Source organism: Euphorbia lathyris, chromosome 1 (assembly GCF_963576675.1).
Source record: "Euphorbia lathyris chromosome 1, ddEupLath1.1, whole genome shotgun sequence".
Taxonomy (NCBI): domain Eukaryota; kingdom Viridiplantae; phylum Streptophyta; class Magnoliopsida; order Malpighiales; family Euphorbiaceae; genus Euphorbia; species Euphorbia lathyris.
In genome coordinates, this window is record NC_088910.1 from 96,937,531 (window position 1) to 96,950,779 (window position 13,249).

Sequence of the window (13,249 nt, forward strand, 5' to 3'; positions counted from 1 at the left end):
TAATACTAAAACGTTAAATAATAATAAAATTATAAATAATACTAAAACGTTAAATAATACTATATTAAATAATACTAAAATTATAAATAATACTAAAACGTTAAATAATACTATACTTAATAATACTAAAATTATAAATAATATTAAAATGTTAAATTTAAATAATACTAAAATTATAAATACTATACTAAAATTATAAATACAATACTAAAAATTTAAATAATACTAAAAATTTAAATAATACTAAAACTATAAATAATACATGTACTCGGAAAGCGACCACCTCTGTGTTGTCTGCTCGGATGCACATCGCCACCCTCACCATCACCATCACCACCACCACCAGATACTGGCCATTGTTGTACCTTGGCTACCTCCTAGAAATACTCATCCACAATATCAAGATTAGGATCTCGGTCATCAGAATAATTCGCCTCCACCTCCGCTCTCCCAATCTCGGGCTGATCCAACACAGCCTGCTCAATCGAAGCCCCCTGCACCTGCTGCATCACATCCCCTCTCCGTCTACAATTTGATAGATCAATACTATGTAGTCTCGTATGATGTGGTGTATCCTTCTCCGCGTCCATATCTAGACGACGAGCTGATGATGGAATAGACTTCCCCGTGATAGTCTCCCGCTCCGTCTACACATAAAAAATTAAACAAAATTAAATTAAAAACAAATATAATTTACAACAAGTAACATTATACCATTTACAACATAAAAATTTAACTAAAATTAAAATAAAAAAAATATAATTTACAACATAAAAATTTAACTAAAATTAAATTAAAAAAATATAATTTACAATATAAAAATTTAATTAAAATTAAATTAAATAAAAAATATAATTTACAACAACTAAATTTACATATAATTAACATTATACAATTTACAACATAAAAAATTAAACAAAATAAAATTTACAACATACAAATAAAATAAATTTAATTTAAACAATTAACAATTATTAAAATAACAATTATAACATATAAATTATAATCAAATTAATTTAAACAAATAACAAAAAATTAACTTAAATAAAATTTATTTTAAAAAAATAAAAAAAAACCCCAAATAAGGACGGGTGTGATAGCCTCATGGGGTAAATTCCAACAATGGTGTACAACATTTGTCTCATTTCACACTTTGGTGTACAACCTTCATTTTGTCTCACTAATATATACGAACTTATATGTGACCTCCCAATATGGTGTACAACAGGTAAAAATTACCGGTCAACGCAAGTCAAACGGTCAAATTACCCATTTTCAACTAATCCCTTAAAAAAATGGGACCCACTAAATGTACATATTACCCTATTACCCCTAAATGATTCTCCTCCTCCACTCTCTCTTCTTTTTCGTTCATCTTTCTCTTCTTTTTCCATAATTTTTTTCATCCCTGATCTCTGTAAATTCCTCCCATCTTTCTTTTCTCTCTCCATATATCAAGAACAAAATGATGCAGACGTTGGTTAAGCTCTTCCACTTCCTAATTTTGATCCAAAAACACCATAAAACCAACTCAAGTAATTTGTGTGAAGCAAAATTAATAAGACCCACTTGGATTTTGAAGCGGCGAAGGAAGAATGGATTTATCAAGCAACAACGGGAAGAATCAACAAAGAAAGGAGCGACAGAGGTAAGGAACTGATATATGGAAGGAGCTCAGGCAAGGAGCAGCGGAGGTTAGGAAACCGGTGATAACTGAAGATTATCCGCGTCAAATTGTCGGCTGGTGTTTATTGAAAGAGGGTTTTTTTAATTTTAAAAACATCATTTTGCTTATATAGCAACCCAAAAATTTCTGGTATTTATTATTTAACCCCTAATTTGTACTAGTCTCCAGAAAAGTAAGACCCATTTGGACTTGAAGCAAAAAGCAAAGAAATCAAATAAAAAAATGGTTATGTATAGACTTAATTTTGTAGAGAGAAAAATGGATTTCGTCTGCTTTCTTTCATGTCTGCACTTTCTTCACGCATGCGATCTCAGTATACTTCTTCAACGCCTGCGATTTCCTCGGTTTTCTATCCTTGCATTTTCCTCCAATTCGTTATTTTTGGTGGTTGCAGAATGAGATTGTTGCACAAATCTCTCCGTTGTAAAGCCCGATCTAGAAGCACTCTGTCATAATAAAAGAGGGAGGTTAGGGAGAGATAGATTGAGATCCATGGCAGTCATAATAAGATATGCGGTTAGAGAGGGATAGAAGAGTTAGAGAGAGAGAACATCACACCGCACTATAGGTGCGGGCATGAGGCTATCACGCCCGCATATGTGGTGCGGCGTGATGTTCATACGCCGCACTTATGGTGCGGACGTGATTGGCTCACGCCCCACCCCCGATTCCACACAAAAAAATCTCCGAACAGATTGATAAACGTACAAAAAATCAACAAAAAAACCCGTAAATCGTACCATAAGTGCTTTACCTTTACCGCCTCTCCCACGATCAATGCTTTGGTTGAGAAATTAATCCGGATTTGATCGAATAGAGTTTAGGGTGTTTGAGAGGTTTTGAGATTTTTGAAACTTTAGCCAAATGGTATTTCGGTCTATTCCCGGGACTAGGGGTGGGAATGTGTGGTTATGTACTATAGTAATTCACTATTTACAAAAGATAAATCTCATTAATTGGGACTGCAAATTAATAATTCCCCCCTCTCGATTATATGAGGGTCTTGTCACTCATACAACCATTCGATAAAATTCGAACTTTTCCTTTGGTAGAATCTTCGTTAACATGTTTGATCCATTTTCATCTGTATGGATCTTCTCAAGTTGTAGTAGCTTCATCTCCAACACATCCCTGATCCAATGATATCTCACATCAATATGCTTTGATATGGTATGGAAATAAGAATTTTTTCCAAAGTGAATAACACTCTCTGTTTGTCACAAAATAATGGGTACTTTTCTTGGTGAAAGCCAAGTTTATTGAAGGATTTCTTCATTCATAACAACTCTTTGCACGATTCCGTTACTGAAATAAATTATGCTTTAGTTGTGGAAAGTGCAACACACTTCTTGTTCATATATTATGGTGTTTTATTTGTTAAAAATGCTTCTTTGTACTTAATACTAGAGATATTGTTATGTATTTCTTAGATTAGTTGGAACAAGGGACACCTAACCTTAATATAAGTGGAAAATACTCTAATCCTACAGACTTAACAACATTCATATAAAAAAAAGCATAAAGTACAATGCAACTACCTATTCGAGTGGTGTTAGGATTGTGATTTTCATCAGTTATATTAAAGTCAACTCATTTACAGTTCAAACAAAGGTTGCACAAAATTAATCAGAAAACCGGAAAACCGATTTCCGAAATCCAAACCGAACGAAAAATAGATTAATCGAAACCGATAGACTAGGTTACGATTTTTCATTTAAAAAATCGATGGTTAACCGTAACCGAAAAATAAAGTGATTATGTATTAATACACTTAAAACTAGTATAAATATACACAAAACTTTAATTATCAATGTATAAATGTACACATTTATATTTAATTTTTAAGTTAAAGGTATTAAAATAACATAAAATTTATTTGTTTAGGTGAATTTGTTACTTGAATTTAAATTCAATATCTTTATTTAATATTTAAATAATTAAATATCTATTTTAAAGTGAATAATTATAGATTTAAAGTAATTTTTTCTATGAAAAGTCACTAATGGTTAACCGAAATATGGTTAACCGAATAAAATAGACTGGTTAACCGACCACGTGCGTCATAGTTCAAACCTTCAGATTTGTTATTCCCTTGTCATTCTACTTTTCTTTGCATGAGATCTTATCATAATCACTAAAAAAATCATATTTAAGGGCGAATAATTGCTTAATTGGATATTCGATTAGTTTCACATAGTCATTTACTATGGAAACGATACTTCTACCTCACCACTTACTAAAGTCACATTTTAGGACAACGTCGCTCCTTCGTCATAAGCTTTGATACCGTCTCTTTCACCGATTGCTCCAAGTTTTTTATGCTATTCTTAGATCTTTCCTGAATCTGACCACCAATATCTTCACCTCCTCGATCAGTTTGATGCTCACTTCGAGCCAGTTTGGCATTGTTGTGGCCAACACAACTTGCTGTGGAGAAAAGTGCTGTGAAAAAAAACCAATAAATGTTTGGTAAATATACAATAAAATTTCTAAAAGGCACGAAATATATATATATATATATATATATATAATATTAGGTTATATTGAAAGTTATGAATATTTTTGTCCAAAAGTTTTGAATATCAGCTTTGTTGATAAGTCGTGACAACTACTTTCTTCAAAAACTACAAATTGTAGTTTTTCCTTAAAACAACTTTCCCAACTTTTAAGAAAAACAATTTTGCATTTACCAAATAATGCATTTAGTTGGAAAAACTACTTTTGAGGTATGGAAAAGCAATTCCAGACACACCCATTCATCTTCTTCCCCATCATCTTTTGCATTTGTCTAAAGCAACACTATATATGTATCTTAGACCATATTTTATTTCCCCTTGTTGTGGCCTTCCTTTTACCAGTTGGGATTTACAGAGCTAGGTTTTCGATGGAAATGCTTGCCCCTGACTAAGATAAGAAATGCCTTCCCATTCTTATGTTGTAGGGTAGAGGCTTGTCGATAATGGTGAATTTATAATCACCCTTCTAGGTTATGTCTCAAACAATACATGATCATCTCACCTTTCACTAGATCATTCAAAGCATATAACATAAGATTGACATACCCATTCTCTGAATAAGATCCATCAACATCCGGATGAAGTCATCAGGTCCAGACCTTAATCGCAGGTCTATCGGATAACATTTTCATATTATCACTAATTGATATTATATATAATATCTTAGGAGTCATTGTGAATTCCTTCATCTAGTTCAAAATAATCGTTACATTGAGATTAAATTGCTTGTTTCATAATATTTGTCATTTTAAGTATTTAATGTAATTTTTTTCCTATTTTACTATTATTAATGAGTTTAACATTAATTACTTTTTCTATTTTAAGTTTTTAATATATAGATTGTAATTAAATTTAATGGTTTACATAAAATAAGAATTGTTAATAAAACAAGATAAAAAAATTTATTGTAATTCAATTTTTTCTTCTAGAAAATCTCCTAATTATTCCAAAGCACCTAGAAAGAGATTCTTTAACCAGAAAAAATAATGGAAATCAATTATCATTGGTTAAATGTGAGAATTTATTTAGAATTTCAATGTAAATTTCTCATAATAAGAATAAATTATTATTAAAAAATTTGAAATCTCTACTTCAGATAAATTTTGAAATTATATTTTTTTAAAAACGAAATTACATTGGGTGAAATATATAAATATAGTAAATAACTACAAAATTACAAATAAATCATATTATTAAACTTAATTCTTAATATCTTATTATTTTCTATATATTACAAATAAAATATGATTTTATAAATCCTAAACTTTAGAAAATATCTTATTTTACATCCCAATTTAAAGATTCTAGATCTAATTTATAAATCCTAAACTTTAGAAAATATATTTTAAACATCTAATTTACAAATTCTAATCTTTAAAATATAATAAAAATACTTATTTTATTAGTTTGATATAATTCAAAATCATTATTTATAATTGTAAATAATTTTTCAAATCTGAATTTCTATGGAAATTTCCCACTTAGGGTTTCTAAGAGCCCATAACCAAGTATACCAGCCCAAGCGGACTAAGGACAAAAGCCCGCGAATTATAGAAAATCTGAAAATTCACCCAATGATACACAAACCCTCCAGCTCACTTTAGAAAGAAACTACCAATAAATTCTAACGTGAACGGGGGTGAGAAATTAGGGTTTAAGGGAAGTTGCAATTTTAAAGAAATTGAGCAAGTCTCAACTCACATATATAAGCTCTTTACTTTGATGTACTCCACGATTACACGAAGTCTCAAACAGCAAAAAGATCTCTCTCCATCAAAGATTCCGAGCCTATCACGGCTAAAGTCTCTATCTTCACTCCCCACTAACCAGAAACAAGAGGAGGAGCAGAATAAAAACGGAGAAGTAGAACAAACTCAGAAGGATAATCTGTTTTTGGTGCATGAAACAGGTGGAACAGTAGGTATGGATCTCGATGACTATACCATTGTGAAGGAAGGAGAAGCCGAGATTCTCATGCACAACAAAAATAAAGTATTTTTCAACAAAGCCCAGGTACCGAAATCTTGTCTTTTATTTACTAAATTTGTTTATTAATTTAATTGGAAGTAGTTTTGCCTGACCTTCCTAAGGTGAGTTTTTGGGATTCAATCATGATTGGCTGTTGATTTTTATTTGATTACCAGCGAAGTTTAGGCCTTTTGTGTAGGACAGAGTTGCATCATTATAGTTCAGGAACATATTAGAATAAGAATTTGTGTTTTTATTTGTAATGTTTGGGCTTGATTTGGAGTGTAATCTCATAATTTGAACTTTTAAACTGATTATGGAAGGAGGATTAGATTTTTGCGTTATTAAGTTAATTTCTTCTGCTCTTTGAGTTTCACTGTTTTAGATGCTTGTTCAAAGTCCAATGTGATTATACTCCTGATTTAAGTATGGCAATTCTCTGAAATTTTGTAGACTACAAACCAAAAGAAAAGCAAAATATTAGAAGGATAAAACCATGATTCAGATTATGGTAGTAAAAATCTTATTGGTTTTATTTACCTTGTGACAGCTTCACAACAGTGTATTAAGTATCGATCCATGCCATATTCACTAACTGCAGTTATCTTTGTATTAAGTATCGAGCCATGCCATATTCACTAACTGCAGTTATCTTTATTTTATGTCTCTTTAATGCTTGTGTTCAAATGATTAGATGGATGCTTTTCAGAATGGTTGCCTCTTATTTTTAACTTTCATATAGGCCACAGTCATGCTAGTGCTAGGCTTGTGGCTTACTGTATCATGGGAGGATCCTAAAAGTTGAAAGTTTGAAATGATCAGGTTCACAATAGAGATTTATCCATTGCTGTCCTAAGAACTTTTGTATCGAAACGCAAAGAGGAGCATGCAGCAAGGGTGTCCAAAAGAACAAAATCAGCACAAAAGGCATCTGAGAAAGATGCTTCTGGAGCTGCAGTTGAAGAAGCAACTGATGGACCTGCTATAGATGGAGAAAAACCAAATGGAGAATGTGAAGAAAAGGTATCTGAAAAAGATGCTTCTGAAAATGCTGGCAAAGAAGCATCTAATGAGCTTACGCCGAATAATGAGAAATTAAATGGAGAAAGCGAACCCGCAGAAGAGGCATCTCATGATGAACCTTGTAGCATATCAGAAGAACCAGTCAAAAACACGGAGCGTAAACTTCGAGAGCTGGAGCCCCCAAAAGTTCTAGAGGTTTTGTTGTGATTTATGTTCCTGAATTTCTGTATGCTCTTTTAAATAATCATTTTCCCCCCAGTGTTCTGTACTTTTATTAAATGAACTTTTGCTTTTCTGGTAATAGGCATTGTCAGCTTCTGGGTTAAGGGCTCTAAGATATGCCCGTGAGGTTGAAGGGATTGGTCAAGTTGTGGCCTTAGACAATGACAAAGGTAAATATCAGATGCTACACTTTCTGGAAGACTTTCACTGTTTCATAGTCAGGGATGGACAACCATAAAGTGGGTCCAAGAGGCGGATTCATTTTCTGCTTCTTGTAACAGATAATATCAGTGAAGTGGTGCCTTCTACTATATGCTTTGGAGACTGATGCTTTTCTTATCTTCTGCAGAGTCTGTTGAAGCTTGCAGGAGAAATATAAAGTTCAATGGTACAGTAGCAATTTCAAAGGTTGAATCACATCTTGCTGATGCTCGTGTACACATGCTCACCCACCCTAAAGAATTTGATGTGGTATGCATATTTTATCTCCATGTTCAGCTTTTTCGTGAAAGTTTTGCATGTAAATTGGATGAACTTCGGTTCATATTGATGCTCTGTTTTAAGGACTTCTCATTTCAATGCAGGTTGATCTTGATCCCTATGGATCACCTTCTGTATTCTTGGACTCTGCAATTCAATCTGTTGCTGATGGTGGTTTACTGATGTGTACAGCAACTGATATGGCTGTGCTGTGTGGAGGAAATGGCGAGGTTTGCTATTCCAAGTAAGATTATGCAACTTCCTCCATTTGAATAGTGGTTTAGAATTTATGGATTCTAAGAAATACTTATTGTTAGGTATGGCTCTTATCCTTTGAGGGGAAAATATTGCCATGAAATGGCTTTGAGGATCCTTCTAGCTTGTATTGAGGTAATTTTATCTCCTTGTACCATAGAGATTGTTTAATGTAATTATAAAAATATGTTATAGGAATGTTCTCTCTAAATTAAGGTAGAGATATGAAATTGGCATTACCTTGTCAAGTTCTCTGTTTTTACACTATTTATTGAGTCCTGTAGTTCTCTGACTCTCCATTTATGTCCTGCCTGCGAAGTGTAGTATCATTTAATTTTTGTGACAACATATGCATATGTAAAAATTTCACCGTAAAGGTGGTTTCTTGAGTTATGTATATATCATAGTTTTAAAAGGCGAAAGGCGAGTCAAGGCGACAAGGGCAAAATATCGCCTTGAGGTGAGGCGAGAGGCGAGGCGACGGCCTTTCGCACGTGAGGCGACAAAAAATTAGAAAATCAAATAAAATAAAATTAACTCAATAAAAACTAGTAGTACTTAAGGATAGTTTAATTTCTAAACTTGTAAACCAAAATAACTTAAAGTCTAATAATAAAGTGCTAATTCTTAAATCAAAATAGCATAATATCAAGCATCTTCATCCCCCAAATCCAACTCCTCATCAAGATCTATATCCCCATCAAGATCTTCCACTTCATCATCCTTATATTCTTCTTCTTCATCTTCAACTTGATACTCATCATCATCCTCATCTCTAACAACTCGAGGAGGATTGACTTTTTAAACTATGCAAGCTTCTATTTGTTTTATAAAAACATGATAGCTTGATAAGGGTTGAACCTAACACAATGACAGATTTAAAATTATTATAATTTGACTTAGAAGGTTACTACCAATCAACACCGCCACCATTTTAGGTAAAAGGCGCAATTGGGAGTGGAAAAAAATCCAAATCTTTCTTTAGATATTTTAAGCATATATTAGAATATGCAGGGAGAACTTCCTTTCCTACATCAGCAATAAATATGAGAAATTAAAGAGGCAAAAACCCTAGAAGAACCAACTTGAATTTACCAACAAAAATTTCACAAATCAAGGCCAAACAAAAAGAAAAAGACCCTAACAAGAAGTATAAGAAAGGATAATTTGCTACAGATCCTAGTATGAACCAAAGAAATGAAAAGGAGGGTAAAAGGTCACTGGTAAAAGCAAAATCAAACATTGCCAGAAGCAATTAGAAACAAGGAAAAAGAAAACATGAGAAGAAGAAACCAACCAACGGGAATGCCATTGACATACTTCGCACAGACCACGTCTCCATAAAGAAGTCAATTAACAACAATTTCACCCTTTGAAACCAATTTTCTTGGATGGAAACCAAAATGTATCAATTATTACTACTTAGATCGAGCTACTGAAGAACTACATACTCATAAACTGACAATTTAGGGTTTTTTTTTTTTAAAAAAAAAATGCTTGACTTATCGCCTCACCTGCAAGAGGCGATCGCCTCTCGCCTCAGACCGCCTCTCGCCTGAGCCGGTGAGGCGATCGCCTCTTGCAGGTCAACCGCCTTCCATTCTGGAAGGCGGTGAGGTGATCGCCTCTGTCGCCTCTCGCCTGAGGCGACCGAGGCAATCGCCTTTTTAAACTATGGTATATATCGTCGATTACCTGCTTTTCAAAACTTTTTTTTCTGTATGTTTGTTCATTTTCTAATCTAGACAAAATCAAAGCTATGTGAGGACCTATTTAATTCATTGAATGCACCTGATAAATCACAGCATCCCTATCCGATTTATCATTTTGAAGTATGTTGTCTTTATAGACTTTGAAAGATGTATAACATCAGAACTGGTGCACTTTGCTGGGTTTATGAGTCACTTTATGTATGTATTAGCGTTTCATAATTTGTATGTCTAGGTTTTCCATATTGGGCTTAGATAGATCCTTCCCAATTTTCCTACAAGTTAGTGGTCATGGTTTTTCCATACTTTTCTTGGATATATCTTTCATGAAATGTATAATTTAAGTCCTCAGTAGGAAGGGATTGTCTCATTTGATCCTTGCATGGTTGTGATATACCTTGATTTAAGTAATTCTTGTACTCTGATTTCTTATTTTGTTGGACTTATTGTATATCTTTTCACTGCAGAGCCATGCCAACCGGTATAAGCGTTACATTGTTCCTGTGCTATCTGTCCGCATGGACTTCTATGTTCGAGTTTTTGTCCGCGTATACACGTATGTTCTGTTTTGATGTTCGGTATTTGCTTAGAGGAAGAGGATGCATATTTTGTCATGTTGATTGAAAGTTTAAATTGTGTGCAGATCTGCAAGTGCAATGAAGAACACTCCTCTCAAGCTCTCATATGTGTATCAATGCATTGGTTGTGATTCTTTTCATCTTCAGCCAATTGGGAGGACCATCTCCAAGGTTTGAAACCCATTCCAGCACACCACTTCTGCCTGTTTTTGTATTCGATATTGATATTGGTTGACTGTGGGCAGCATTGTTAAATTTGTTCAGCTTTAAATAATGGACAAAAGTGATATATGATCTGGTTTTTATTTCCCAGAACAACAGTGTGAGATTTATGCCTGGGTTTGGCCCTGTTGTTCCTCAAGAGTGCATTCATTGTGGGAAGAAATATAACATGGGTGGACCTATATGGTCTGCACCCATTCATGATCAGGAATGGGTCACTTCTACATTAGAAGCTGTTAGATCAATGAAGGACCGGTATCCAGCGTATGATCACATTTCTGCTATACTCACAACGATATCTGAGGTACTTTCTTTTATCTTTCCTCCAGTGTTTGGTATGTTAGGCTGATTGCTTGTTTGTTTAATTTCTTTAAGATTCTGCATTATGATTGACCATATAATCCATGTGCACATATATTCAAGGAGCAATAGGTCACTTTAGGTAAGTCCAAGGGGCAATAGGTCACTTTAAGCAAGTCCTAGGGGCAATAGGTCACTTTAAATTAAGTCCACAATAGGTTAAAAAGGGCGGCCCGGTCGCATTACGCGTCCCCGCTGAGCGAGGGTCCGGGGAGGGGTCCCACCACAAGGGTGTATTGGGGGCAAGCCTTCCCTTGCCAATTTAATTGGCAAGAGGCCGCTCCTAAGACTCGAACCCGTGACCTCTGGTCACACGACAACAACGTTTTACCGTTGCGCCAAGTCCACAATAGGTTACTTTAAGTAAATTCAGGGGCTAATGAGAGATCTCCAAAGTTGAGGGGGTCAATCGGTTTTTTGGACCAAGTTCGGGGGTCCTTGATGTGTTTTAGTCTATATTGTTTATAGATGTTACACAACATATTTCCTCTTTTATCATTGTTGTTACTTAATTTGCTTTTACATTGTTTTGATGCTTGTGTTGCAATTTGATACTTGGTGTGGGGCATTGTCATTTACAATACAAGTTATATAGAGAAATTTTAGAATACTGTGCTCTTTGAAAATATAGAATAAAAGGGTAAGATTTATTTTGTTCACCCTTGTTTGCCGAAATTGGACGGAAGTTAATTGCTTCTGACCTTCAAAATGGATGATTTTCTAACTTGAATTTTATGCTTTGTTTGCAGGAATTGCCAGATGTTCCTCTCTTTTTGAGTCTGCACAACCTATGCGGAACGCTAAAATGTACCTCTCCGTCAGCAGTGATATTCCGCTCTGCTGTAATTAATGCTGGATATCGTATCTCCGGAACACATGTGAATCCATTGGGATTAAAATCAGATGCTCCTATGGACGTTATCTGGGATATAATGAGATGCTGGGTAAGTACCTATGTATGGTTACTATATCGACGTAGTTGCCAATTTCTTTGCGCATGCAGCCTCCTGGATCCGTCTTCTCATCCCTAAATGGACTATTTAAAATGGCCTGTTCTCCTGCTTCTTTTCCTGATAAGTAATTAGTTGTGTGTTTGATGCAGGTGAAAAATCATCCTGTGAAAGCTCAGGCACCTGATCAATCAGGAAGTGTAATACTTGCCAAGGAACCAGTTCTTCAAGTAATTCATAGCCTTAATAATTGATAATTTTAGATTTTGCATTGTAGCATAATACAGTTAGGTTGCTGAATTGTTGATTTTTGTTTTTGACAGGCGAATTTCGCTCGAGCAGTGGCATCTCTGAGCAAGGCACAAGCCAAGAAAGTAGCACGATTCCTTCCAAATCCTGAAAGGCATTGGGGGCCAAAACTCAGAGCCGGTCGTCAAATTACCAGTAAACATGTTTCTCTTTTAGGTCCAGAGGCTGTGAATGGACATCTCAACCGTGAAAACAGCGAAGAGCCCGAAGCCAAGCGTCTAAAGACGGATGGCATGGACGCATAATTACCAAATCTCAGTTGAATGTTATATGCGAATAGCAATTTTTGCTCCAATTTTGATTATGATGATATTTGTTTAGTATTACTAATTAATAATCAGTATTGATTGTTTTGCTATGTATGTCAGTGATAAGTTTGTAGAGATCAAAATGGGTCATGACCCGTTCAACGACCCGTTCAACCTGCAACTAATTGAATTAGGGTTGGTCCATTTGTGAGTTGGATCATAAATGGGTCGATTTATCTGACCTATATAGGGTTAATTCATTAACCCATTTAATAAATTTGTAAAAAAAATGCTATAAACGTGAAAAAACGAAAACGAAAACAGAAACTTCAGTAAAATGTGAAAAACGAACAAAATAACAAAAAAACACATGAAAAATAGAAACGTGAAAAACGAATAAAGAAGATGAAAATTTTGAAAAAGGTGAAAACATGAATATGATTTCATTTTCTTCGGTTTTTGTTTCCATTAAGTCACCCAAAAAATGTCTTGATTATTTTAAAACAAATATTTGAAGACATTCAGTAAAAAATTTCTTCTGTAGTTTGGTTTTCATCCTTGGGTAAAACAAATTCAGTTAATGAAAGAGATATAATTTAAAAATCAAAGTAAATTGTTGGTATTTCCAATTGAATCATCAAAAGAAAAAAAGAAGACACCTATTGAAAGTCTATATATATATATATATACATATACAGGACGATTTTTTGAAAATACCAACA

General features: G+C 34.1%; 1 protein-coding gene across 1 annotated transcript; it reads left to right on the plus strand.

Annotated features, from left to right (window-relative positions):
- Positions 1–5,896: 5,896 nt before the first annotated feature.
- Positions 5,897–12,662, plus strand: LOC136208125 (tRNA (guanine(26)-N(2))-dimethyltransferase 2-like). The gene is made up of 12 exons (XM_065998947.1): positions 5,897–6,216; positions 6,994–7,389; positions 7,499–7,586; positions 7,766–7,887; positions 8,001–8,140; positions 8,214–8,286; positions 10,328–10,416; positions 10,504–10,609; positions 10,752–10,964; positions 11,770–11,964; positions 12,123–12,200; positions 12,294–12,662. The coding sequence occupies exons 1-12, from the start codon at positions 5,926–5,928 to the stop codon at positions 12,522–12,524; spliced, it is 2,022 nt and encodes a 673-aa protein (XP_065855019.1). The 5' UTR covers positions 5,897–5,925; the 3' UTR covers positions 12,525–12,662.
- Positions 12,663–13,249: the final 587 nt, after the last annotated feature.

Coding starts and splice junctions, on each gene's coding strand:
- LOC136208125 (XM_065998947.1), top strand. CDS start 5,926: ATGTACTCCACGATTACACGAAGTCTCAAACAGCAAAAAGATCTCTCT. Junction 6,217..6,993: donor TATTTTTCAACAAAGCCCAG/GTACCGAAATCT, acceptor TGAAATGATCAG/GTTCACAATAGAGATTTATC. Junction 8,141..8,213: donor GGCGAGGTTTGCTATTCCAA/GTAAGATTATGC, acceptor ACTTATTGTTAG/GTATGGCTCTTATCCTTTGA.